Source organism: Leptosomus discolor, unplaced genomic scaffold (genome assembly GCF_034619465.1).
Source record: "Leptosomus discolor isolate bLepDis1 unplaced genomic scaffold, bLepDis1.hap2 HAP2_SCAFFOLD_67, whole genome shotgun sequence".
NCBI classification, from domain to species: Eukaryota; Metazoa; Chordata; class Aves; order Leptosomiformes; family Leptosomidae; genus Leptosomus; species Leptosomus discolor.
The window spans coordinates 143177-168019 of NW_028237828.1; the positions used below are offsets into that span (position 1 = coordinate 143177).

At 55.5% G+C, this 24843-nt stretch overlaps 1 protein-coding gene across 1 annotated transcript; it reads right to left on the reverse strand.

The window, feature by feature from the left end:
* Nucleotides 1-20246: 20246 nt before the first annotated feature.
* On the reverse strand, nt 20247-24257 carry LOC147412700 (ubiquitin carboxyl-terminal hydrolase 42-like). The gene is made up of 8 exons (XM_086481094.1): nt 24071-24257; nt 23595-23705; nt 22967-23037; nt 22330-22412; nt 21897-22083; nt 21506-21646; nt 21184-21284; nt 20247-20466 (listed from the first exon to the last, which is right to left on the reverse strand). The coding sequence occupies exons 1-8, from the start codon at nt 24255-24257 to the stop codon at nt 20247-20249; spliced, it is 1101 nt and encodes a 366-aa protein (XP_086337220.1).
* Nucleotides 24258-24843: the final 586 nt, after the last annotated feature.

The window sequence follows — 24843 nt, forward strand, 5'->3', positions numbered from 1 at the left end:
GAGCAGGACTGCCCAGTCTCTTTGACAACTATTCTGTTGGTTACATTGCTCCATTTGCATTTGAAAGAGTAAAAAGTTGTACAAACCTCTCCCAATGTGGTCAGAAGAACGGCCCCTCTCACAGTGGCTCTTCAAGACCGAGTCCACAAGCTCGGCCGAGACCTGCTGAGCAAAGGCCCACACTGCTGTCTTCTTGGAGCTCTCCTCCTGTGCCTGCCCTGGTTGTGCCTGCCGGCCCTCACAAGGTTCCTGCCAAGAAAATGCCACCTGTAAAACATTCTGGCTTTAGCTGCCACTTCTCTGACCTGGAAGAATGGCTCCGCAGACAACATAAGGATCGAGGACATCAGGACATGAAGCATCTGGTCCCTCCAGCCTGTATATCTGTCAAAAGCACTCCTAGGAGAAAGTGCTGGAAAGCAGGCTCGCATTCAGCGTGTGCAGTAGCTAAACCCCCATGGGCTAGAGGGGAGCTTCTTCCTCAACATACCTGCTTTCTTTTTGGTAAGTCTGAAAAGCAAGCGTCTTGTGACTGGCCCAGCTCAGCCTTCCCTGCTGCCTTAGCATGCCCTGATCTCCAGACACGTGGCTTTATTGGGGTTGCAAATAGAGATGGCAGGTAGCCTTGGGGCAAGCGGAAGGTGGTCTGGGATTTTCTGCATTATCCAGCATTCCTATTTTCTACCCTGCTTGTTAGAGCAAACGGCATATCCTGTTACAGCCTTAGGAGGCAGGATTGAAAAACACAAATGTAGGAGGCTGAATGGCAAGGAATAACACAGGCTTGCCTTTTCTGCTTCCTCCTGATTGGGAATTACTCCTATCATCCACTGACTACTTGGAAATCACAGGTGCATGTGCGCTCCTGCTTAGGCTATAAGGTAGGAGGATGCTTGTTTGAATTTCAGAGCCGTGCGAGTATTCGTGGAGGGCGTTATCGTCACGACCATGGCTAAGCTAACTAACTGCTTGACCTACAACTGCACGAGGTACAGAAGACAATGGCTCTCCAGCTTGTCCTCTTGAGCAGGCATCTAACAAGGCACAGTCACCGGAGCACGACTGCTTCCAAGAAAGCAGTCTTCTGCCTTGCTTTTGCCTCAGAAATTGGCTGCAGATACAGGTTGTTTTGCTGTGGGGTTTGTGAGCCCAGCTTTGCCTCATACCTCTCCTTCTTCAGCTTGCCCAGCCGTGGCTCCTTCTCCTCCTGCCAGGCCGGAGAGCAAAGAGGGTGGTTGCTCGAGAGGCACGTCTGCCTGACGTACCATCTCCACCTTTATGCCACGGTCCCCAGGCTCATCTGAACACAGCTCTGGAAAGCAAAGGCATAAGGGACGACACGTGTTGGGCTTGGTCGAGCTTTAAAAGTCATGACCCTGCCCAATGATTCAGCAGGACAAACTACATGCCAAGAACGTGCCGCAGAAGGGCTCCTGTGAAGTAAACCAGCCAAAACCTACACCCCAGCTGAAGAGGGACATTGTTTGGATCTGTCAGCCCTCTGATGCAGTGTGCTCCACACTGCTGCTGCCCTCCTCAGGAGGGACTCGTGGCAGCTGTTGTCACTGTGGCTGAAATGCTATGCCAATGGAGAAAGGCCTCAGTGCAGCTGCCTCAGAGGGGCCCCAGCAGCGGCACTGTTCACAAAGCTCAGGCCATGTCTCATGAGCAGCTGCAAAGAGCAGGGAAAGCAGCCCTGGCTTGTGTGCCAGGATGTGCTCCGAAACCTGAAGAAAGGTCAATTAATCTCTGCAAAGGGTCACTCTAGTTTGCCCTGTTTGTTAACATTAAAGCCGCGACTCCCAGGATGGGATAAGGGCAACAGAGAAACACAACCCGAGGCGATGCTCCCAACTGCACCATCAACTGCCTGTTTGAGGTGCATCTGGATCTACGGGCTTTGAGTTGGAGATGAAGTGAAAACCATCACAGCATTCTACCTGTCTGCACATCGTCGTGCTCTCTGCCGTCCTTGGGCTCCAGTGCTTTTGACTCCAGCTGCACCTGTGCTGGCTGCGTGGCCAGGTCTGTCCCGTGGACTTCTCTGTGCCTTTGAGTCTGAGGACACTGATGTAGGCTCACCTGCACAGGTGGGAGGAAAAAAAAAATCCTTCCCAGGTTCCTTTCCGTATCTCAGTGGTACTCCTCCCCAAAGGTCAATGATGATGGTCGCCCTTAACCCCACGGACTTGCAGTTTGGGGCCCTGACCCTGAGGAGGGAGTCATGGGCTCTGTGCTCCACAGGGCTGTTCGCTCCAAAGGCTTGCGCTTCCCCCTTTGGGGTGACACTGGACACTGACCTCGGGATCTGCCCCACAGGGGACCGCCCCAGCACCCTTCTCAGCGGCTCTGTGATCCAGAAAAGCCATAGCCAGGCACAAGTTGTCTGCATGGTGCACAGGGGACACAGGCTGCCCGTCTGTGCTCTCCACCCCTGCACTGGCGATTTCTGCCCAAACGCCGCCAGGGAGAAAGCGGCCTGAGTCATGATGGCTTCCCACCCCAGAAAAGCTTAGTCTCCTAAGGCCTCTCCCACCCATACACACCGCCAAGGTTGAAGAAATGGAGCCACTGCTTACTTTTGCCTGGCACTGAACCAAAGTCTTGATGGTCTTGGCAGTTAACGTCACCGGCTAGAGAAGAGAAGAAAGGCCAAGTGAGAGAAACTTCTCTGATTGCCTGTGCTAGAAAACAGAGTCCCTCTCCTGACCTGTCTGGAACAACCAGGACACTTACAGATCTATAGAAGCCCAAGACCATCACGAGGAGATTCATCGAGGGCACTGTGGTCATTCGCATCTCCTGGGCTCCGCTCCTTTGCCTGCACACAGGGAATGGACAAAGGAAGAGCTCTGTGTCACTGAACCTGGCTTTGCTCTCTCCCCTGCCAGCTCGTCCCGCACCATTTGCGTCAAACTGGCCGAAGAAGTAGTGCGGGCACAGAAGGAGCAAGCGGTGACAGCCGGCTCGTCTTGGCCTTTACCAACGCAAGGCTGAGAACCCGGCTAGCACTGCCCCGCAGCTGCCCCAGCAGCACGTGTACCTCTCCCCCAGCTCTCGAGCTGCCTTTCAGCTGCAGCCACGGCATCCCACCCACTGCCACGCTGGCGCCAGAGGTTTGCTTCTCCAGCAGGGCTTACCTGAGGATGGCATCCAGCCAGAGCTCTTTCACCTCTTGCGAGCTGCAGAAGAGAGAACAAGTGTCACGCCCTGCTGCCACCAACTGGGTGCAATGCTGTGTGCCGCACAGGGGAAAGCCCCGACCTTTGGGATCAGCTTTGCCTCTCAAGGGGTGATGTGTTCTTCTAGCAGAAGCAGAAGACATCAGGCTGATGCCTCTGCTTCCCCCCACTCCCCGAGGGCCCCTTTCCCTGCCTGCAGCTGTGCCTCAGTCCCAGCAGCTGGAGTACATGAACAGCAGGGCTGTCCTCCCCACATCATCTGGGAAGGGGGCTGGAGCTGAGCCCTGGGACCTTGTGCCACTCTGACACCAGGAAGACCTAGCCAAAAAAGCTGCTCCTCCCTTCTTTTTGGGCCTTCCCAAAAAGAGGCTCCCACTGTGCCCGGGAGCTTAGGGACTGACAGAGGGAGCAGGGGCAGTAGGATCAAGCGTCTTTCTGCTCTCTTTGTACAGAAGAAGAACATCAAAGCCAAGAAGGGTCTGCTCGCCACCGAGCCTCGTCTCTCCAGGAGTCCCTTTCGATCCTGCAGCTCTACAGCCTTTGGGATGCCCCTGGGCTGAGAAGCACCATTGCAGACACAGGTGTTCTCCAGAGTGGGGAACGACAGCCCAGCTCTGCCAGAACTGCACCTGGGCTTTCCTGGGACGGAAGGGGATCGGTCGACTCTGTCTGCACACACACACGCCCTGCACCCAGCTCACGCTTGGCCTCAGCCCTTTGACAGTGCATGCCTCGGGCACAGCCTGTTTCCAGAAAGGAGAGGGTCAGATCCGAAAACAACCTATTCATGCTGCAAAAGCAGAGCGGTGCCCCTGCTTTCCCTCCCCACCCCCACCCCCTGACGTGAGCCTGAGGAGCCAGCTGGGGTCTGAAGGTGAGCACTGGGTCAGGCAGCCCAGCGCCTGTGCCACACGTCACCACAACTCACCCGAAAGTGACCACGTGGAAGCTGCTGGGCCAGACGAGGACGAGGGTACTGCTGCAGTCCAGGCCCAATGCTGCATCTTCTTCTGCACACCCGCATGCCGCCTTCTTGCTGCACAACACCCACAGCTCGCTGAGATGCACCCTGTGCTTCAGCCAGAAGATGCTGCCACATCTGCAGCCAGGAAGAGCAGAGGTTGATGGCGAGGTTGCCTTCTGGGGGCACAACTATGGCAGTCCCCCCTTGGGAGAGCCACTGCGCCCAGGCCGAGCCCTGGGAAGGGCGGCCCAGAGCAGCAGGTCGCACAAATCGGTGACATCCCTGCTGCCGGGGAGACATCCTGACTCTTACAGCGCTGGTTTCTGACCCTACCGAGGAAGCCTCCCTGGGACTTTCTCGGCCATCGGACCGAAGGCAAGCCTGGGAGGGCTTTGCCAGATGTCTCTCAAGGGCTGGTGTTGGAGGCAGGAGTTGGGAAGAGTGAGCACCGGCCTCTTCTCTTCTTACCTGAGCTTGGCAATAGCAAGGGAGTCTTGGAAAAGCAGGAGGTGTCTCCTCTTTGTCCTCCCATGCTGGGTCACCTCCACGCACTCGCAGCGGAGGAGCTCGGGATGCCGTCGGGACACGAGGGCACCCGACCAGCTGCCACTAGAGCTGCCCCTGCAAAGGACGCAGTCGCAGGCGTCGGGCACGTGGCTCTGCTGGGAACCGTCCGTGCCTGGGTGCCACAGAGAAGGAGCGGGCTCGCGCCGGGAGAAGCAGCAGTTCAGCTGGCCCATCGTGCCGTGGCCAGGCAGACGCTTGTGCTGGGGAAGCGCTCAGCAAGGGGAAGAGCAAGGCCCCGCACGGTCTTCTGAGGCTGGGAAGTGATGTCCCTGTGCCAGGGCTGTGCTGCTCTGCTCAGAGCCTGTCTCTCCCCAGCACTGCCCGTGCCAGCACAGCGTCGCACTGGGAGATGCTGGTGGCCGTGGGCAGGGTGGCTGTGATGGCACAACGGACCACAATGGCACTTTGTGATGCGTGGCCCCTGCGCATTGTGAGGTCACAGCCACCCCACCCAGCATTCTGGAGGACCCCATGGGCCGATGGATCTGGGCAGCAGCCATGTCTCAGCTCACCTGGAAGAAGCAGCAAAGGGACTTTGAAAATCCAGAGCCCCATTCATGCCAGACCCAAAGGATACACCCGTGTCTCCACGCTGGGGCATCCTTCACAAGGGCAGAACGTTCAGGCCTCCCCACCCTGCTTCATGATCAGACCATATTGAAGTGGCAGAGTTAAGATTCATACAGGTAAAAGCCCAGAACAAACGTTCCGAGCCAAAACAGCCTGTTGCTGTGTGTGCAGTCCCACGAGACACAGACACACCCCAGGGTCTGCTGGCATTTCTCCCCACACTTTCATTACTTTTGGAACTCCATTTACTGAAATTATTATCCAAATCTCTAACGTCCACACTGTCCTTTATTACTCTTGAAAAGTTTTTTGGTGGGAACAGAAGGAAGGTGTCACTCAGCTGCTTCACTTTGCAAGAGCAGCTGACCTGACTTTGTGCCTGACCCTACTAAGTGCTCAGACTATTGTGAACAGCCTTAACCCAGCAGTTGCTGCTGCCCCGAGCACTAACAAAATCAGACTGCTTTCCTGCTTTGCCAACCAGAACGTCCACCCTTTGTGCAAGAAGCCTCCTGATGTTTCTAACTCACGGAGCGCAGAGTTCAACACTCTGATTAAGAACTAGAGTTTCTCAAGGCTAATTTGGTTGTTTAAAGTTACAAAAGTTATCCAGCAAACATGGCTCCTTCCAGGCATGAAATCACCACAGTGCCCAAGAGCATTTCTCCATGGAGAATAAGGGCCCTAATTTTCCCTTATTAACACCCAAACTCAAGGCTCCCTACAGGCATTACAGAGGCTGTAACAGCAGAAATAAAAAGCATTAAACCACTAAAGGAACTTGAGCAATTAGCTCAAATATAAATGCAATACATGTGAAAGCAGGGCCACTTCAGACTTTATCCTAATGGCAGTTCTCCAGCATTCTTATCCTACAAGTAGCATGAGCTAACAGGGCCATGGGCCACTCTTCTTCCAACCACCAGCCTGCAGACCGCCTCCCTTTGTTGTGTCACACAAAGTGGGTGTACAAGAAAGGGCAAGAAGAGAAAACAACCCCAGAAAGCAGGTCTCAAGCACCAAAACCCAAAGATAAACATGTTCAGCATTTACTAAGCACTGCTTTGGACGAGAAATCATTTCCCCTCCCCTTCTGGCTAACTGGACCAGGGAACAGATGGATTTGCCCGCTTTTCTGGGACTTGAAAGACCAGTGCTCTCAATCCCAGCTCTACTCTGAAGCTTTTTTAGATCCTGACATTGAGTACAATCACAGATCACATTCCCTCCTGCTTCCATTCATTCCACATCATTTTTTCTGTGGACTTGCTGTATACAGCAAGACATCACCTACACAGAGATGACCATTCCCTTCCCCTCGAGTTTCACCCACATCCTGCACGCAAAGCAGCAACTTCACTCCTTTACTCCCAAAGCAGCCACAGCATTGCACGTGGTTGTGGCACTGGGCCTTTACAGTTTCAGGGAACAACAAGGTTGTTCCTTTTGTTCTTGCAAGAAACAGGAGCACAGCACTGTCCTACGGACACTAGGACCTGCTCCAGCAAGAGCTAGGATTTAAAGCTGGAAATGACTGTTTTTCAAGAGAGAAATCTAATGGGGATGATACAACATTTATCTGGATTTCAGTGCTTTATTACTGGGTCTTGAGAATAACTGGATTATTTGTTCCAATCTTCTACCTGCAATTTCACTTCACTTGAAATTAACCCTGTTCATCATGCCCACAATGCTTATTTCCAGAGGGTTTCCAGCCTCCACACCCCCCATCCCAGTCTTACAGCTTCCCCTACCCTCTAGTCCTGGAGTAAGGCTCTCCCACAGCCCCACTGCCCTAGAGCCTGCAGGGATCAGCCTCCCACATTAGGAGGAAAGGAGCAGAACTACCAAGTCAGCCCCATCTCCCTGCAGAGGCAGGACAAAGCAGCACCCACAACACGGCATGCCTCCAGCCCAGCACCCCTGTCTGGTGGGGGGAGATCTCCATCTTCCCCACCTCAGACAGCCCTCCACCCCCCCCCCCCCCCCCCCCGAAATTAAGGAAGGACTAGAATCCCCCCTCTGCTCCAGGCTCAGGGCACATACAGCTCTGGCACCTCACGTTTGGGTTCAGAGCACGAATGCCCTGAGCCTGGGCAGAGAACCAGCTGGGCCAGGACACAACAGCTAACACCACCTAGAAAAGCAATGAAGAAATATGCCCAGGGCTGGGGCAGAAATTCCTGACATGTCGCAGAAACCCAGATGCGGCAGAGCAGGGTGCCAAGCTGAAGATCACCAAGGCCATCCAAGCTTCAGCCTCCTCCCCAAGGCTCCCTTTATCCCAGTATCCACAGCTCAGCTAGAAGCCTCTACCATCCCTGCAAGCTACACAGCAATTTTAGAATGCATTAAAAGCCCTTGTACCTCCCCAGACCTGCTCTTAGACCAGGTACATAGTTAAATCCTGCCGAGTATCACAGAGCTGCTGCCCCCCGGCTGTTGGCCCTCCTGCCAACAAAACTGCCTCCATCCTGCCCAGTGGCCACGCACCACCTCAGGACACGTAATCCATGCTTCTCTGGGAGGACACACTTTGTGTAGTGCCCAGCACTGCTTCCTGAACCCCCAGGGGCTATTTGGGGGCTGTGAACAGCCGGGAGGGACAGGAGCAGGCCAGCGAACCACGGGTGTGACCGTGCACCCACCAGTGCAGCAATAACTGTCACTGGGCTGGCGGCCGGGGAAGAAGTTGACAGGAGCACTTGGATATGGCCCTATAGCATCCCAATCCCTTTGTGCACGTGTCCAACAGCTTCCTTCTGTAAAATACAACTGAGCAGCTCTCTGAGGACACTGGGCTGAAAAAGACAGGATATCAAGAATAAACAGCAAATTTCTTAACAGACATTAAGGAAAAAAAAGGGAAGTTTCATGTAAAGACAGCTTCGTGTCTATACAGATCCTGTGGCTTTCATTATGCCACATGCCAGTGCCCTCATTTCAAGGGACCCCACGTCACTTGGGCTGAAGCAGCAGCACCAACCTTAGAGCTACTCTGATACCAACCGACTGCCCTCCGAACTTAAAGGCTGGGCGTGTATCGGCACACTCTGCACCACAGTACAATCTACCCGACTTTTCTGTAGGAGCACAGGCTGGTGGCTGAATCTTGCCTCAGTGTACACCATAAACCCTCTTCCTTCTTCCTTCCACAAAGAGAAACCATCTCTCTCTGGACTGACTGGTTAATTTGCCTTTCTACTGCACTTTGCCGGAAGACTAAAACAGGAGATCTGTTAAAAGGGAGAATCAGGATGCTATTTCACCCATTTTGTTCAGTTAAATCATTTTGCCCTGTTCAGGCTTAAGTAGCAAGATCACATTTCTTGCCTAGAAATCACCTGCTTAGCTATAATTACCATATAAACAGCATCTCAAGGAAGCCACGAAAGGAGAAGCAGAATTTCCAGGACTAATCTCTTGCCCCTCCAGCCCACTGCTAAGTGGCTGAGGACTTTCTAAATCAACTCTTGCTACCCAGGAAGTCTCACCTGTCATCTTGATATTCCAGTCCCTCTGTGTTTTATCACTTAGGTACTGTCATCCTGCACTTTAATACAAAAGCTCTACCATAGCTGAGAAAATTAATAGGAGCCTGGTGTTACACCTTCCTGATATTTCTTTTAATGAACTTCAGCTGACAGTGAGATGGACCAAGCTCCCCTCCAAGGGTCTGATGGAGATTCCTCACTTCTACACACTACAATTTACAACTGTGGCTCCCGCCTTAAGTATTCACAGTTTACTATTACTATTTTCCCTTTCCCAACTGCCTCCTCCAGCATCTGCTCTCTGCTGTCCTGGCTTTGCAGCTTTGCAACTCCTTTTTTATTTACTCTTTTTCTGGCATCTGGATCACATTTCATAAAATCATTTAGGTTGGAAAAGAACTTTAACATCATTGAGTCCAACTACTCACCTAACACTGCCAAGTCCACCCCTGAACCACGTCCCTAAGTGCCACATTTATGAGCCTCAAACACCACAGTGACTCCACCACTTCCCTGGGCAGCCTGTTCCGATGCTTGACAACCCTTTCGGTAAAGAGACTTTTCCTCATGTGCAGTCTAAGCCTCCCCTGGCACAACTTGAGGACATTTCCTCTTGTCCTGTCGCTTGCCACTTGGGACAAGAGACCGACCCCCACCTCACTCCAGCCTCCTTTCAGGCAGTTGCAGAGAGCAATAAGGTCTCCCCTCAGCCTCCTCTTCTCCAGACTAAACCACCCCAGCTCCCTCAGCTGCTCCCCATCAGACCTGCTCTCCAGACCCCTCACCAGCTTCGCTGCCCTTCTCTGGACATGCTCCAGCACCTCCGTGTCTGTCTTGCAGTGAGGCGCCCAAAACCGCACCCAGCATTCGAGGGGCGGCCTCACCAGTGCCCAGTACAGGGGCACGATCACCTCCCTGCTCCTGCTGGCCACACCATGGCTGACGCAGGCCAGGATGCTGTTGGCCGCCTTACCCCCCTGGGCACACTGCTGGCTCACGTTCAGCCGGCTGCCGACCAGCACCCCCAGGTCCCTCTCTGCCGGGCAGCTTCCCAGCCACTCCTCCCCAGGCCTTGTAGCTTCAGAATGTAAACCCCCAACCTCACCTTGGCCGGCTCCAGCCTCATACCCCATTACCCAGCACACACACAGTACTGCCTGCCACAACAGTAAATATTCTGTACTTACTGGATTGCTACCGTAACACTACAGCACCGGCTGGAACCCCAAGGTGTTACAGAGGGAGCTTTGGCTTCACCCAGTTATTTCTCACCTTCAAGGAGCAAGGCTGGACAACCTGTTACGAGCAGCCCGCACCCTCCTGGAGGAGCCCAGCCTTTGTCTTTTCCCTAGATGTAGACAGGAACTGCTTCTTAGAAAGCCACCTATGGATTTAAAGTGCAAGAAAAGGATAGATAGCCGGGGTGAGTTAGCTTTGCAGTCACTTCTGCCTAGGCCATCTGTGGCATTTTTTCATAAGCCTTCACACCATTTGATAGACACAGCAAGACTAATCTCATCCCTCACTTACAGGCTGGGCAACCCAGACAAAAACTTAAGGCCAAAATGTCCAAAAGCCCACATGCAAGACCAGGAGGGCAAAACCAGCAGCAGCCGGGCAGGCAGCCTCTGTCCCTGCCATGTTTATCCCACAGCCTGGAAGCAGTCACCGCTGCATCCCATGGGAAGCAAGGAGGAAATTTAGGAAGTTCCCTGGAGCAAAGCTGGCTCCCTGTCCAGCTCTGCTGAGGGGAGAAGCAGCTCCAGCTCCCAGGCCCCAGCACTGGGGAGCTGCTGGGAGCTGCACCTGGGCGCTGCAGCCTCCAGGGGCCCCTCACCCAGCACAAGAGCCCCCCTTGGCTCCACGGGCAGCCTCAACCCTAAAACCCTCCCCGCAGAGCGGCTGCCTGGCTGGGCAACAGCCCCGCAGCGCCGGGCTCTGCTCAGCCCCGCTCCCCAACCCGAGCGGCCCGGGGCTCACCGCCCCCCGTAGTTCGGCCGCGGCGCGGACACAGCCCCCGTCACCCCAGCGGTGGTCTCCCCAGTGCCCCCCCCCCCCCCCCCCCTTCCCCAGTCCGCCCGGGCACACTCACGCCGGGCCCCGCAGCCGGCCAGGCCGCTGCCCCCGTTCCCATGGCAACACCGCCGGGGCGCCGGCGGGGGCACGCGGGGGGCGCGCGCAGCGGGGGCTCCGGGAGGCGCCGGCGGCCCCGGCGGCAGCGGGGACAGGGCTGCTCCGGCCCGCAGAGGAGCGGGGGCTGCCGGCGGTCCCCCTGCCCCAGCTCGGCGGAGGGGCAGACCCGGGAGCGCGGCAGGAGCCCAGGCTGCCCAACGGCCCCCGACAGCCTCAGCAGGGAGCTCCTGCCCCCTCGGGGCTGCCCCGGGCCCCCCAACCAGCTGCCCCCCTCCCGGCTGTCGGGGCACGGGCACTGCGGACGCCCGCCCAGCAGGGCCTCCCCTCCCAGCACTCCCAGCAGCGCGGGGGAAGCGCCCAGCGAGGACACTGCCTCCAACACACCCTGTGGCTGCAGCCCAGCCACAGCCCTGCCCGGGCAGCCCGACACCGAGCAGCGGCGGAGAAACTCCCGGCAGAACCCGCAGGGGGTCTCCCAGCTCCCAGAAAGCGAGCCAGCACCCTGGACTGGTCAGGAAAGACCCGCACACCGCCGGGAAACACCCACTATGTCCACGGAACCTAAAAATCGAGTCACACACAACCCACAGATGCCAGCGCTGCCCTCAAAGGGACCGTCTGCTTTCCTCTCCTGCACACTTTGTCGTAACCTGGATCCCAGTTCAACCAGCTCACTGCTTTGCTGGCACCCCGCACCTCCCAGCCTGCCCCTGGCGGGGCTCTCAGCACAGGCTGACACCGATGCACAAACCAGCACAACCGACCTTGTCATTCCCAGGGAAGCACTGCAATAAATAAACCCTGATCAGCACAGCCCAGCAGACACAGCTCTAACCTCTTCCCTGAGCCCAGATTCCCCCTCCTGCCCTCACTGAGGAGCTCCCGATGGGCTCTGAGCTTCAGCCACCTCTGCTCTGCTCACCCAGACGGATTCCACCTGAGTGCCTCTGCCCAGGGCTCTTGTGCAGGGCCTGACACTAAAGCGAGTCAGTGCTTGCTGAGGTTTGCTCAGATCCCTCATGTTCATTTCAAGGCCAGAGATGCTGCTGCAAGGAGGAAAACAGCCGGCTGATCCCACCACAGGGGAAAAATGAAGTTGCCTAAGATGGCAAACAAGAGCATTTCCAAATCAGATTATCTGGAGATTAATTCCTGCTTCGTAGTGAGCATCACCAGCATTGCATTAAGAATCAGTCCAGGACACCTCAAACTCCAACCACGTGCTTCACCCGGGAGCGTGTGCATTGTGTTCCTGGGCAAGAGCAAGCCTTCGGGCAAGGCTCACCCTGTGCCACAGGAAGGGACACAGCAGAATGCCTGATGCTCAGTCTCTTCCAAAGACCGAGCAAAAAAATGTAAAGGAGAGCAATCAAAAGTCACCTTGGTAGGCAGCACATCCCCCTCTGGTACCCTCAGCAGGAGCACAGCCTGGGCTCATCCTCCTCTCATCACACTTTGGCCGCGGAGTTATGAGCTACCTACGGGTCAATTCTTTGCTCCTCATGTTCCCTACGCTGCTACAGAGACGAGCCAGTCGTTACCTGGCACGGGGAAATGCAGGGCTCTGAGGGCAGCTAAGTGGGGCAAGACGTGACCCGCAGCTCTTCCCAGCCCCTGCTTTCCTTCACCAGCCTCGAGCAGCCAAGGTCAGCTTACTCACCCCCATCTGACCTGGGGGACATTGCGATTGGTTATTGCACTCTATTTTCTCACACAGATTAAGACCCACCAAGATCTTACAGATGTTGCAGAAAGTTTAGGCAGGTTCTTTTCCCCAGACAGGTTCATTCCAGAGTAAAGCAGAGCTCACAGTGCAAGAGAAGCCTGGGATGGGGGAGCTCAAACATGCTGGACAGGGAAAAACATATGCTGAGATTTCTGTATGTGTATGCCTTCACTCCAAAGCCTTTTTCTCCCCGACTCCTCCTCCCTCATCCCAACTCCCAGACATAAGTCCCTTATTTCAGCTCCAGGCAAATCTCCACCTGCTATTGCCAGACCCTGGGCTGGACATATCCAAGCCCATCGACTGGAGGGCAACTCCAGCACGCACGGCAACACAGTTATCACTGCGGAAACTCCAAATGGCAGCCCTGAAGAGGTCACCCCTTGGTAAGAGCACACCAAGACAGCCTGCAAGAGCTCGTTTTGGCCACCCAGGCTAGAGAAGCACAGCACCCAGAGGGCCCCAGCTCCATCCCTGGCTCAGCCAGGCTCTTCAGCCTCCCTGCAGTGCCCATTGCTAGAGGCCTGGGTAACCCTTGCAAAACCTACTCCCAGCCCCACAGGAGGCAAACTCCCTCTGCCAGAGCCTTCCACACCCAGACAAAACCCTTGCAGGCAGCAGGGAACAGCTGTGAAAGCAGAGCTGCAGAGACCCTGATGACCAAGCAGAAGGGCACCGATGGGCTCTGCAAAAAGCAGCTCTGTTCGATTCTCTCAGCTTTTGCACACAAAGCTCTTGGGGGGCTCCAGTGCTTTGCGAAACACACACGTTCTGCCAAAGCTGCTTGATTTCTGATGGCAGGGAAGGCAAACACTGCGGATTATTACTTTTTTCCAGCTAATGGGGATTTTGAGGGACAGGAATACACTGCATTCCCAAGGAACACAGCAGGGAGATGTCACTGCAGGTGGATGCTACCAGCCAGACTGCAGAGGGAGGCCACAGCCAGCTTGTCCTGTAGCTTCTTCACCACAACCATGGCTCTTGATGGCCACAGACATGAGGCAGCCCTGCCAAACTGCCCTTTTGGAACAGCAATGGACCCAAAATTAAAATCAACATGGGTGCACATAATTTGCAGGTCTACACACACAGCTCAGGACACCCTGCAGGATGCAGAGGACTGCAGCCACCACTTTCTAACCCAGTTCTGGGCTTCACCCTGCTTGGAGATGGAAGTCGTAAGACAGACCGTCCCTCTCACAGAGCTTGCTGCCCAGGTACACAGGTGTAGCTGAGACAGGGCAGAGGAGGAAAGACCAAGCCTCTTCCAGGCTTCTTCCTCAGGACAGGGCTGATCAGCCCAAAGGCAGCTTGCAAGCCAGCCACAAAAGGAAGCATCACCCACCGCCCCAGGGCAGACCCACACTTTCCAAAAGTGAGCCCAGGAGCCCAATTTCACACCATCACAGATGCTCGGGACCACGGGCTCAGGGGAGGTACAGAGTTCACATCACTGCGCCCTCTCCATTCCTGGGGCTGTACGTACCCACCCCTGCACCCTCCTCAGGGACCAACAAGTTCCCTCGCCAACACCCTCTCTGCCCCAAGAGCCCCCCTCTGGTTTCCTTCACCACGTCCAACGGTCACCATCAAGCCCAGCTCGGAGCCATCACGCCCCATCACACCCGCTCTCACCTGGCTGCCTGCACTTCTGACTCCAAGGACACATTCCAAGCAGCACAGCCTGCGGCCAGGCCCCGGGAAGCGCAGAGGGGACCACACTTGCACACAGCCCAGGCAGAAGCCAGCCAGCCACCGCAGCACTTCAGACAAGCCACCCTTCTCCACCCGAGCAGGTCTGACCAACCCAGGCTGTTGGCCCTGCTCTCTTCAGAGGCACAGGTACTGCTAGTTCATGCAGGGAGCTGCTCTTCGGGGCTGAAAATCCCTCCCCCTTCCCCTGGGAAAGGCAGTTTACTCAACTCCCATCCCCCTGCAGACCCCAAGGAGCGCACAGCCCAGGGCAGCAGGCAGGCCTGTTGCATTATTAACCTCTCCTTTGCTGCAGTGCTAGAAGGACACAGAGCACTATCAGCCAGCGTCCTCAAAAGCCCTGCTGCAGGCTCTGAGGTGAGACCTGACAGCACAGGCACTGTCCAGCTTCTGAACACCAAAACCAGAGCCCCCGGGGGGGGGGGTTGAAACAAGCCCATCACAAACATCTTTCCTGTCAACACTGTCACTCACCAGATCAAAGCCATAGAGTAACTGGACTCACTGGGTCTTGCAGAGGACACGGAGCTGCAGCAAAGGCAGAGACAAGGGCTGCAGCAAGGATCCAGGGAGAGGAGGGAAGCGCTGGCACAGGCAGCTTACACGAGCAGATGGGAGCATTCACTACTCCCAGGTTAACCCAGCGCTCGGTTAAAGAAGGGACTGACAGTGACACTCCAATCACTTGAGCTGCTATCAGAACATTTCCCATCGAGTGACTGCGGCGAGATCACTCACCCACCTGCACCTTGATGAAGTCACAATCATGAAGTCACAACAGGCGGCCCATAACCCTCTTCAATCCAGGCAGGGTTCGTATTGGTTTTCTTCTGAGAAATAAGGAAAGGAAAGTTGGCTCCATTTAACCATGTTTCCCCTGCCTTCCTCTGAGCAATGCAATCCCATATTGCAGGGGAGAACAGCGATTTTTTGGATAGCACAGACCTCCACAAACAGCCCTGGGTTTGCTTTCTCCCTTTTTATTCCCATGTCAGGAATGAATTTTATTTCCTCACTTTTTGCTTATTTTATATCTCATTTCCAAATCCTGAACTGTTTCTCTACTCCTTTTCTAAATCAAGACAATATTTCAAATACCCACATTTTGGAGACACTGACATTAGCTGTGCAGCCATGAAATCCAAAAAGCGTCAATTGTTTTTTTCCCACTGCTTTTTAAAACAAAGCAAAGCCCTTGGCCCCAGCAAGTGTAATGCCTCCTAGGTTTTCTTTTCCCTTAATACTATTAAATCATTTAATCCAGCCAGCTGTCTTTGTGTAAATGCAGAAGGAAATTTATAAGCCTCAAGATGTTAATCACAGTTCAAGGGGAATCTCTCACACGGAGGTTAGCAAGGCAGTAACTGAGGCTGTGATTGCCAGGAGACAATGTCACAGGAAGACAGGTAGATTTTGGATGGAGGTTCAGGCCTGACTCAGCAGTAACATCTCAGCCTAAACAGGAAAGCTGACAGATGCCAAGGGCACTGATCACCTACGCAGTTACCGGATGGTTCGATAGTTGTTCCTGGGGCTGATCCCAACTGTCTGGGCCTCGTGTTTCCCCTGGCAGCTAAAAACCATCTAAACCCCCACAATATTGAGGACAGAAACACGCTGCAGTACCACCACGCGGCAGGACGAGGGCTTAGTGGTCTTTCACAGTCACAGAGGCAGAGCAGGGGTCAGTCTCTCCTCCTTCACACCCAGCTCTTTTCATCTGGCAGGGTCCTGCCAGGGCAGTCTCCATCCCACCCAGCGCCATGGGGCACCACAGGCTGGGGAGCACCAGGCCCTCCTTTCCTCCACCCAAGGCACAGGACATCCTTCAGAGCCTAAGCACACGGCAGCTCTCTGCTCCTCGGCACCACGCGCATTTAAAACCGCAGCGATACCTGAGCACCCCCAGCCCACCAAGACCCTTCGGTGGGCAGCTCCAAGGGCCACGCTGAACGCCACAAGCGGTCCCTCCTTCCAACTGCTCCAGGCCAAGAAAAACACCTTCACCTGCTGAATCCAGGCCACAGCAGCTTGGCTGGCATTTGCAGCTTCTGGCATCACTTGGCAGCTCCATTTGCAGCAGGAAGAGGCTCCTTGGCTCCTGGCTTCACAGCAAGTCGTGCGTTCACAGCCCCAGCAGGTCTCACCCCTGGGGAGAAAGTCCCCCCTGCAGGGGACTTTCAAACACCAACATCTGCGTCTGTGATTTGAAGCCTGGCAGAGGAAGATTAGAAAAAACAACAGCTGTCAGTGGGACACAGGGAAGGGACAAACAAACCCAGCCCATGACACGGGTTCCAACACGAGCCCACAGGAGCCCCTGGCACAATCCCAGCAGCTACGAAGCACCACAGGGTGTTCAGCAGCAGTGCTGGGAAAGGAGTAGCTGGTTTTATTTATCACTTGGGAAGCACCAAAGGGACAAGCTGGTCCCCTTGACACTGCCAGGCCAGCTGGGGCAGCTCCCTGCAGCACACAGGGCTGTGCTGAGAGGTGCTGGGACAGCCTGCAGGCACCAGCCCTGCTGTGCAAGGAAGTGACAGACTGAAGGAGGCACTAAGGAAAAAAATGTCAAAGCCGAACGTGGCTTTACCTGCTCCAGGCAGTTGCCTTCACAGGCCAAATCCAGCCGTGCAACAGCCACAGCGGCTGAGTTTGAACTCGAGCAAAATCCTGAAGCAATTCCCCATTTGCTCAAGGAGGGACTGCTGGATCCCCTTTTGCTTAGGCAAGTATTTGGCTGCATTTGTGTCCAAGTTTTTTGCCAAAAAGACTGGGAGTTTTGTTAAAGAGTAGCTACGCAGAGGCTGTCCTGGGCTGGAACCTGAGCCAGGGCTTTCTGGTTTTTAAACAGGGCACCTACTCCATCCCTTCGAAGAGCCTCTGCTCTCTGCCATGCAGGTACCATCAGTCTCTACAGCTTTTACGTGACCCAGGTCTCCATGCTGACTCCAGCACATCACATTTTGGCAGTGGGGTCAGAGGGGCAGGTTTTCACTTTCCACATCGAGATTGTCCAAGCTGAACTGTTAAATGAGTTCCTTGGGTTCTGCCTTTGAACTTATTCCCATCCTTCACATGTCCTAAGAACTACCATGAATCAAAGAGCCAGCAACAAAACCAGCCCCAAACATCTCCTGCAGATTGTCCTTGAGAGAAACTTCCACACTCATGAAAGCCCAGCTTTGGAATAAATATACGGACTCAAAAGCAGAGGGGAAAATCCTTCAAAACACAAAGCAGAAGGGGAGCCACTCAGGAAATTAAGCGTGGTTGATCAAAAAAGCAAATAGGTCTGTGCAGAGAGCACCAAAGGCCTAAAAAATGAACGTGTCAAGTCGTTGATGTCATTTAAAACAGCTGGGATTGCAGAAGACAAGACAGTAGCCACACTAAAAAAACAAAGATGAGGATAAGAACATTAAAAGACGAGCACCCCAGTGGGTGCAGAAACAGCCAGGTTTGCATCTCTGTGACCGTCAGCACAAGCACCTCTGCGTTTCAAGGCTCAGACAGACCCACCCGATGCAGAGCTGCCAGCCTCACTGCAGAGTTCTTGTTTCCCCTTACCAGGTCTGTTACAGGAGCAGCTCCAGAGGGTGCAGGTTTGATTTGAGCAACCTCTCTCTGCCAAGGATGAAAGCAAGAGCAAGCCTGCGAGCCAAGGACATGTTCCTTGACCACACACAGTCAATTCGAGGAATGGTCGAGACCTCCCACTCATGGACCACCTACCCAAATCATACCCCCTACTCACAAGGGAACAATACAAGACTACGACAGAGGCTGCGTGCTAATTTACATCAGAAGTGAGGAAAGAAGAACCAATCATTGAGAGGATGATAATGAATATGCATTGTATAGACTGAATCTGTATGAATTTAATGTATAAATATTTGTTGACTGCAATGGGCAGGTGGACATCTTTGGGAAGGATCTCATGTCCCTGGTGCGCATCGTTAATAAAGGACATCTCTACTCATCTGACTGTGTGCAGAGAAGTTTTCCTTACCAGTGCAGATTGGCGAGTCACAGAGCAGAGACGGAGGATTTAAGAAAGGGCCCAGTAAGGGGGGCAGAGAGAGACTCCAAAATACCAGAAAGCCTCGATGACCTCAAGGGGGGAGACAGAGCAATTCAAGACCAGGGACAGGGAGCCAGGCAGAGACCAGCGAAGGCAAGAACGGGCTACGGGACAGAGGGGGAAAAATGAAAACACAGGGACAGGACCCTGGAACGAGAGAACGTCAGGGGCTCCTGGAGGCACTGTCCACGTCCGTCTTGCCGCCAGCACGACGGGGCTGGGAGCGGCCCGGGGCTTCGGGACAGGCTGTGGAGGAGGTGCCGGCGCTGGGGGCAGCTGCACGGGGCGAGCGGGGCCGGGGACGCTCAGGGGCGGCTCCGGCGACCCGCGGAGGCGGCCGGGGTCTGCGCCCGGGGTGGGAGCGGGGGCTCTCCGCTCTCGGCAGCTCCCCGGGGCTGCCCCGGCCCGGCTCGCCTCCCGCGGACCGGCAGCCGCCGCAGCGGGGGGGGTCGGCGCTTCCCGTGCCGCCACCCCCGGGCGCCCCGCGGGCAGCAGACATCCCCGCGCCCGCCCAAGGGGCTCGCTCGCCTCACCGCTGGCCTCGGCCCTCACCCGCCGCCGCCGCCGCCACCCGCGCCCGCCGCGCCGCCACGCTGCTCCTGCCGTGGCACCGCGCATGCGCCGGTCCCGACGGCGCGGCGCAGGGGCCAGAGCCGGCGCGCGACCGCGGGGCTGCAGGACCGCGCTTCGGCCACGCGGCGGCAGCGCGGCCCGAGCGGGAGGGGGCGGCGAGCGCGAGGGACCGCCCCGCGGCACAGCGCTGCCACGGCGCATGCGCGGCGGCCCGGCCACAGCGGCGGGCGTCGGCGCTTTGGTGGTGGCGGGGTAGGGTCGCCTTGGTCGTTGTGTCGCCTTAATGACTCTGTGTCCCTAATGACTCTGTGTCCTTAATGACTCTGTGTCCTTAATGACCCCTTCCGAGCGCCCGGCCGGGCGGGAACGGCCGGTGCCTCAGCCCCGCCGGAGCCGCCGAGCCCCGGCCCGCTCGGGGCACAGGGCTGCAGGTCTCTGCCCGGCCCCGCTCGCAGCCCGCACAGCCTCATTTTCACTTTCTGAAGTCCTAGATTTTGCTTCTGAAGCCTCATTTCAGGCTCCAAAGGCTCATTTTGAGGGTTCAAAGGGTCAGCTTTACTTTGCAAAGTCTCAGCGTCCAAAGGCTCATTTTTAGGGTCCATAGCTCAGGTTCCAGGGGTGAAAGCCTCATTTTTATGCTCCAGATCCTCCTTTGAAGGTGCAAATTCCTCACTTGAGGCTCAAAGCCTCATGTCCAAAGCCTAATTTTCAGCACCCAAAGACCCATTTTTAGGCTGGAAAGCCCTATTTCAAGGGCCCAAATCCTCACTTTCAGGCTCCAAGCCCGGCTTTTCGCACCCATTGACTTTTTTTAGGACCCACAGTTCCAGTTTGAGGCTATGGCCCTGCTGACTGGCTCAGCTGTGGCCGATGGCCCCTCCTCTCAGAGACGCCCCGTGCCCCTTCTCGGGCCAGAGGGCCCTGACCAGGCCCAGGCCGTTGCAGTCATTCCCAATTCAACATGGAGCAGGAGAGCAGCCACAAACCCAACCCCAGCGGCTTCCCCAGCCCCACATGGCCCAGGCTCAGCCTCACTCCTCCCTTCCCATCTCCTCGGCCCCCTCTGCCCCCTGAGTGGCGCAGGGGGATGGGGAACGGGGCTGCAGCCTCCCTGATGGGCCTGTGCCAGCACAGAGCTCCCAAAATCCCCAGACATCAACCTCCCGCGCTGGGCATTTGCACCAAGAGCCCCAAAACCTGCACAGAAGAAAACTCCCTGCAAATCACATGTGGAAGGTCAGTGCGTGCTTTTAATCATGGCTTTGGCTTTTCTGCTTGCTCTCCTTCTTGCTGGGCACTGGTGATCTGTGTGCTCCACAACCTGGCTGCGGAGATCGTAGCCCTGCCGCGGGGATCTGCTCCGGACCCTCTCCCTGGCGCCAGTCCTCTGGCAAGGGGATGAAGGGCTGAATCCTGGTCCCGCAGCACCCCCCTGCTTGCTGCCAGCTGCCTGCCGACTGAGGAAGGAATGGGCGTGTGATGGTGCCGGTGAGGAAGGCCGCCTTGGTTCAGTTTCCAGGTCAGGGCGCCTGGAGACAAAAAGAGTGATCTCTGGTTAGGGCTGTTCTCGCAGCCTCCTCTGGGCTTCAGCCATTTTCTTGGGGCGGTTTCTATGACAGAGAGAAGATGTAACCAGGACCACAGATGGGAAACGTGACTGGCGTCTTCCCACCAGGTCTCCCCTGCCGGGGCAAGTCCTCGTCTTCGTACCCCCTACAGCCTCCATTTCATAGGATCATGGAATCACAGAGTGGTTTGGGTTGGAAGGGACATTAAAGACCATCTAGTCCAACGCCCTGCCATGGGCAGGGACACCTCCCACCAGACCAGTTGCTCCCAGACCCATCCAACCTGGCCTTGAACACTGCCAGGGAGGGGGCAGCCACAGCTGCTCTGGGCAGCCTGTGCCAGCACCTCACCACCTTCACAGGGAAGAACTTCTTCCTAATATCTGATCTAATTTACCCTCTTCCCATTGAAAACCCTTACCCCTTGTCCTATCACTGCACTCCCCCATGACAAGTCCCTCCCCTTCTCTCCTGCTGGCCCCCTTTACATGCTCTTCTCTGCTTTAGCCAGCTTCAGATCATTGAAACACTCAGGAGGGTGAGAAGGAAAGGAGCAAAGCCAGGAAAAGGAAAGCTATTCTGAGCACCTTCTAACACTGCTCTTACCTGATGTAAAAGAGTAAATAGGCTTGCTGCTTGAGAACTGTGCTGATGTCACAAGGATTCACAGCCGTGTCATCCATCTGGTACCACAGTCCGTCGCTGGCCTGTACAAAAAGGCACCGAGATCTGGAGATGAAGTGCACGGTTTCTCCACAAAAACACAGGTTCAGAAAGCTGCGGCACCAAGAGGACGCCCCAAGCAAATCCAGCCCAGCCCCTAAGGAGACCTTCTTCCCCAAAACCTTGGCTGCCAGGAATGCTGCCAGGAAAGTTTGTCTTCCCCAGCACACGTTGCTCCCTGGCTGGGGAGGAAGTTGCTCTTTACCTTTATGTAGCAGAAGTAGTGTCCTGCACCACAGCTGCCACCTGCGTGCACCAGGACAGCATACAAGGAGTAGAGGAGAGGCTCTCCAGCTGTCTCGGATGTGTATGGGCGAAGGTCCAAGTACTCGGGGTACTGCACAGCCTACGGCGAGAGAAAGAGGGCTCAGAAACCATCCTGAAACAGTGCGTGAAACAGCCTTCCAAGGGCCAGGGGTTCATAAATACACCTCTGGGTCCTGCACACGCTTGCTTTTCCCCAAAGCAACATGTCATGGTTTGGGTGGCGGGAAACTGCTCTTGGCCAAAGCAGCTCTGTCACAGCAGAGCACAGGCTGGTCTTCCCACAGGAAGCCTCCTCTCCCCAGAAGGGAACACGAAAAACCCAACGTGACCAGCTTGGGAAAGAGCGCGCTGCTTTGGGAAATCCGCTCCGGGAAGAGACGGTCGCACTCCAGCTGCCTACGCACCTTGCAGATCTTCCTGCCGGTGAAAACGTTGTACCTCTTCAGACACAGTGTGAGGACCTTGGGTTCGCGATGGACAGTGAACCCCTTGGAGACGGCAACTATCTTGTTGCAGCTGGAAAGCAAGCACAGAGCCTGGTGCTGAAATGCACCCTCTTGCCGCCAGAAGGCCAGGCTGCCTTCCCTGTCTCACACACCCCTCCGCTCTTTCAAGGCTACTCAGCACCGTGAGGCCATAGGAAGAGAAGCTGCGTCTCACCGTTGTGCATTAAACCCAGGGGAACAGGTCACTTGTGCTTGATGCCGTGCAGCACCTTCCTGCCGGATCTGGTATTAATAATGGTGTCAGTGATCATCTTACCTGGCACATTTAAAGCAGTTTTGGACATCCAGCCGCTCGGGTTCCACAAAGGCCTCCAGGGCTGCGGCGACAGATGAGGCTGCCTGGAGGAGTGAGAAAAGAGAGCGCTGAGCTCTGGGAAACATCCTTGCCCAAACTCTCACGAGGAGTTTATGCCAAAACCCAGCTCGGTGGTGCCAAGGAGAGCCACCGTGAGCCCATGAGCCGTGCCCAGGAGGAGGCAGAATGAGGGTATTTGGCTGAAGAGTCCCTCAATTCCCAGGGATTCCCGGGGCCATCAAGAGCCACGGCTCTGTGGCACCGCTCAGCTCAGCTCCCGACAGTGTGCGGGGTCATCCGTAATGAAACCAGCACAACCCATCAGCCTGGGCTGGAAGCCAGATGGGTGCGGGGGGAGGGCAAAGGGAAGAAGGACGAGAGTACATGGAGGGTGCAGAGAGGACAACACATGCTTGTGCAGCTGAAAGGCAGCTCCTCCAGGGAGAGTGGTGCCATGGCCTCCCCAGGAGGACACTGTTCGTTCCACCTCCCACCCGCCACCAAGCTCTCCTGGGTTTGCACTAGAGGCGTTTAAGCCCACTGCATGGATTCTGGAAAGCTACAGGGAGTCTGGAATCACAACTAGAGAGCCTCTTACTCTGATATCCAAAGGGACATCCAGGAAGGCCTCGTAGGAATCAGAAACCGCTCCACAGCTCAGGCACGTGACTGGAAGGCAAATCAAAATGCTCAGCGACAGGGGAAGTCGACTGGCTGTGCCGGCTTTCGCTCTTCTTGCCGACCACGCCAGTCACAGTGTCAGTGGTTTACCCTAGGCAGACAGAAGGGCACCGGCAATCCCAGGGGGAGCAATAGTTGTGGAAAAGTACCTCTGGATCTCAGGGAGCCCCAGAATATTTGATGGATGGCGGTGGTCGGTTGAGAAGAAGCGTCCAAGCTGGAAAGCAATGGTAAGGCAGAGGGTTAGTTATCTCCTCCGAGAGCTTTGCTTTGTCTGAAAGCCCTGGTCATACGGTTGCCTTGACGGGAGTACGTCAAGGAGCCCCAAGGGCTCAGGAACATTGGAAAGGTCACTGCTTGTGCTTACTCGCTGCTTCCGTGCAGACAAGCTGTCTGCATGGCATTCAGAGTGCAGAGGAAGAACTCGTGGGCATCTTCCTGCTCATCAGGCTGGAAATGCTCTCCTATTACTAAGAAAGAAGAAGTTAGTTGTTCTCTCCTACAAGAAGGGAAGAAAACCTGTAAAAGCACCAGAAGCGACTTACGATTGAGGACATTGCTGATGGCCGTAGGATAGATGGCACTGATTGAGCAACTCAGGACCTTGTTGACGTGCTCTTCCACTGCGCACATCACACAGATGTCTTGCTGGAGACCTGAAGAGGGAGGAGGGAAGGAAGAAGCACCTCAGGTTAGCAAAAGAGCCGCAGGGATGGGAAATCTGATGGTGATCTTGACGTTCTAAGAACAGTCTCCGCTCCTCTCCTCCCAAGGTCCCAACAAGCCCAGGAGAAAACTTTCTTCGGAGGGATGCTGAGAGCCGGGGCTAGAAAGAGGTGCCTTTCTAAAGGTGGACACACCTAGATACGACAAGCGGCTTCTAGGCTTGAGTGTTCTAAGAACACCCACTTGGGGGGCCAACAGAGAAGGGCTGCTTTTCTCCTAAATCAGATTCCAGACTCTGGGAACCCTTGGGGCGTGCCCAACAGATTGACACGGAGATGTTCATGAAAGCACTCACATGACTGGCTGTGCTCCCGAGAGAGCAGGTAGTTGCCCAGAGGCGGGGTGTAGGTCAGGCACTGCAGGACAGAGTTGAGGAAGCACGAGTTGCCCAGGTTGTAGAGTCCCGCTCCAGCGCCCCATCGTTGCTGCCAGTCCAGGCAAATCTTTTCCGGGGGACAGAGGATTCTTCGTGGTGGAGCCATCCCTTCGGCAACGACTGCAGAGAAACAACATTTGAAAAGAAATGAGACAAGCAAGTACTTCTCAGAGAGGGTAACCCTACGGATGTCAGATCTTCCCAGGAGCAACGTCATCTCTCAAAGTCTGGTTCCTAGTGACAGAGGAGTGAAAAAATTTGTTTTCCTGCGACTAATCGAAAACACGTGGGTAAGTCTGGCTGCTATCAGGAAACCCCCCAGAATGCACTCTGGGCGGTCAGCGCATCGACGGCCAGGGATGGAGCATCAGCCACGTCCATTGCCTGTGGGGATTCACAAAGGCCAAGGCTGCTGGTGAAGCCCGTACTCACAGGAGTTGTTCCCCATTGCGGCCATTGCTCCTCAGGAACAGAGGGGAAAGCTCAGGATGACCAAGGGTGTCGGGACGTGCTCCAGAAAGAGAAGATTAGTGCCAATCTCGTCACCTGATGGCAAAGAAATAATTGTAGATCAACAAAATGACTTAGAAAAGCCCCAAAGATAACCCACAGATCAGCCCCCGCCATCAAAAGTGTCTTGGTGGTACTTGTAACTGCTGCAGAGCTGCAGGCTGGTGGCCCTGCTGTCCCTG

What these genes read in the sequence shown, in the direction of transcription:
- LOC147412700 (XM_086481094.1), bottom strand. Translation starts at nt 24,257, where the DNA reads ATGGCTCCACCACGAAGAATCCTCTGTCCCCCGGAAAAGATTTGCCTG. An exon ending in GCGCGCTCTTTCCCAAGCTG is followed by an intron (nt 21,647 to 21,896) that starts GTCACGTTGGGT and finishes CTCTCGCCGTAG; the next exon opens with GCTGTGCAGTACCCCGAGTA. An exon ending in ACTACTTCTGCTACATAAAG is followed by an intron (nt 21,285 to 21,505) that starts GTAAAGAGCAAC and finishes CTTTTTGTACAG; the next exon opens with GCCAGCGACGGACTGTGGTA.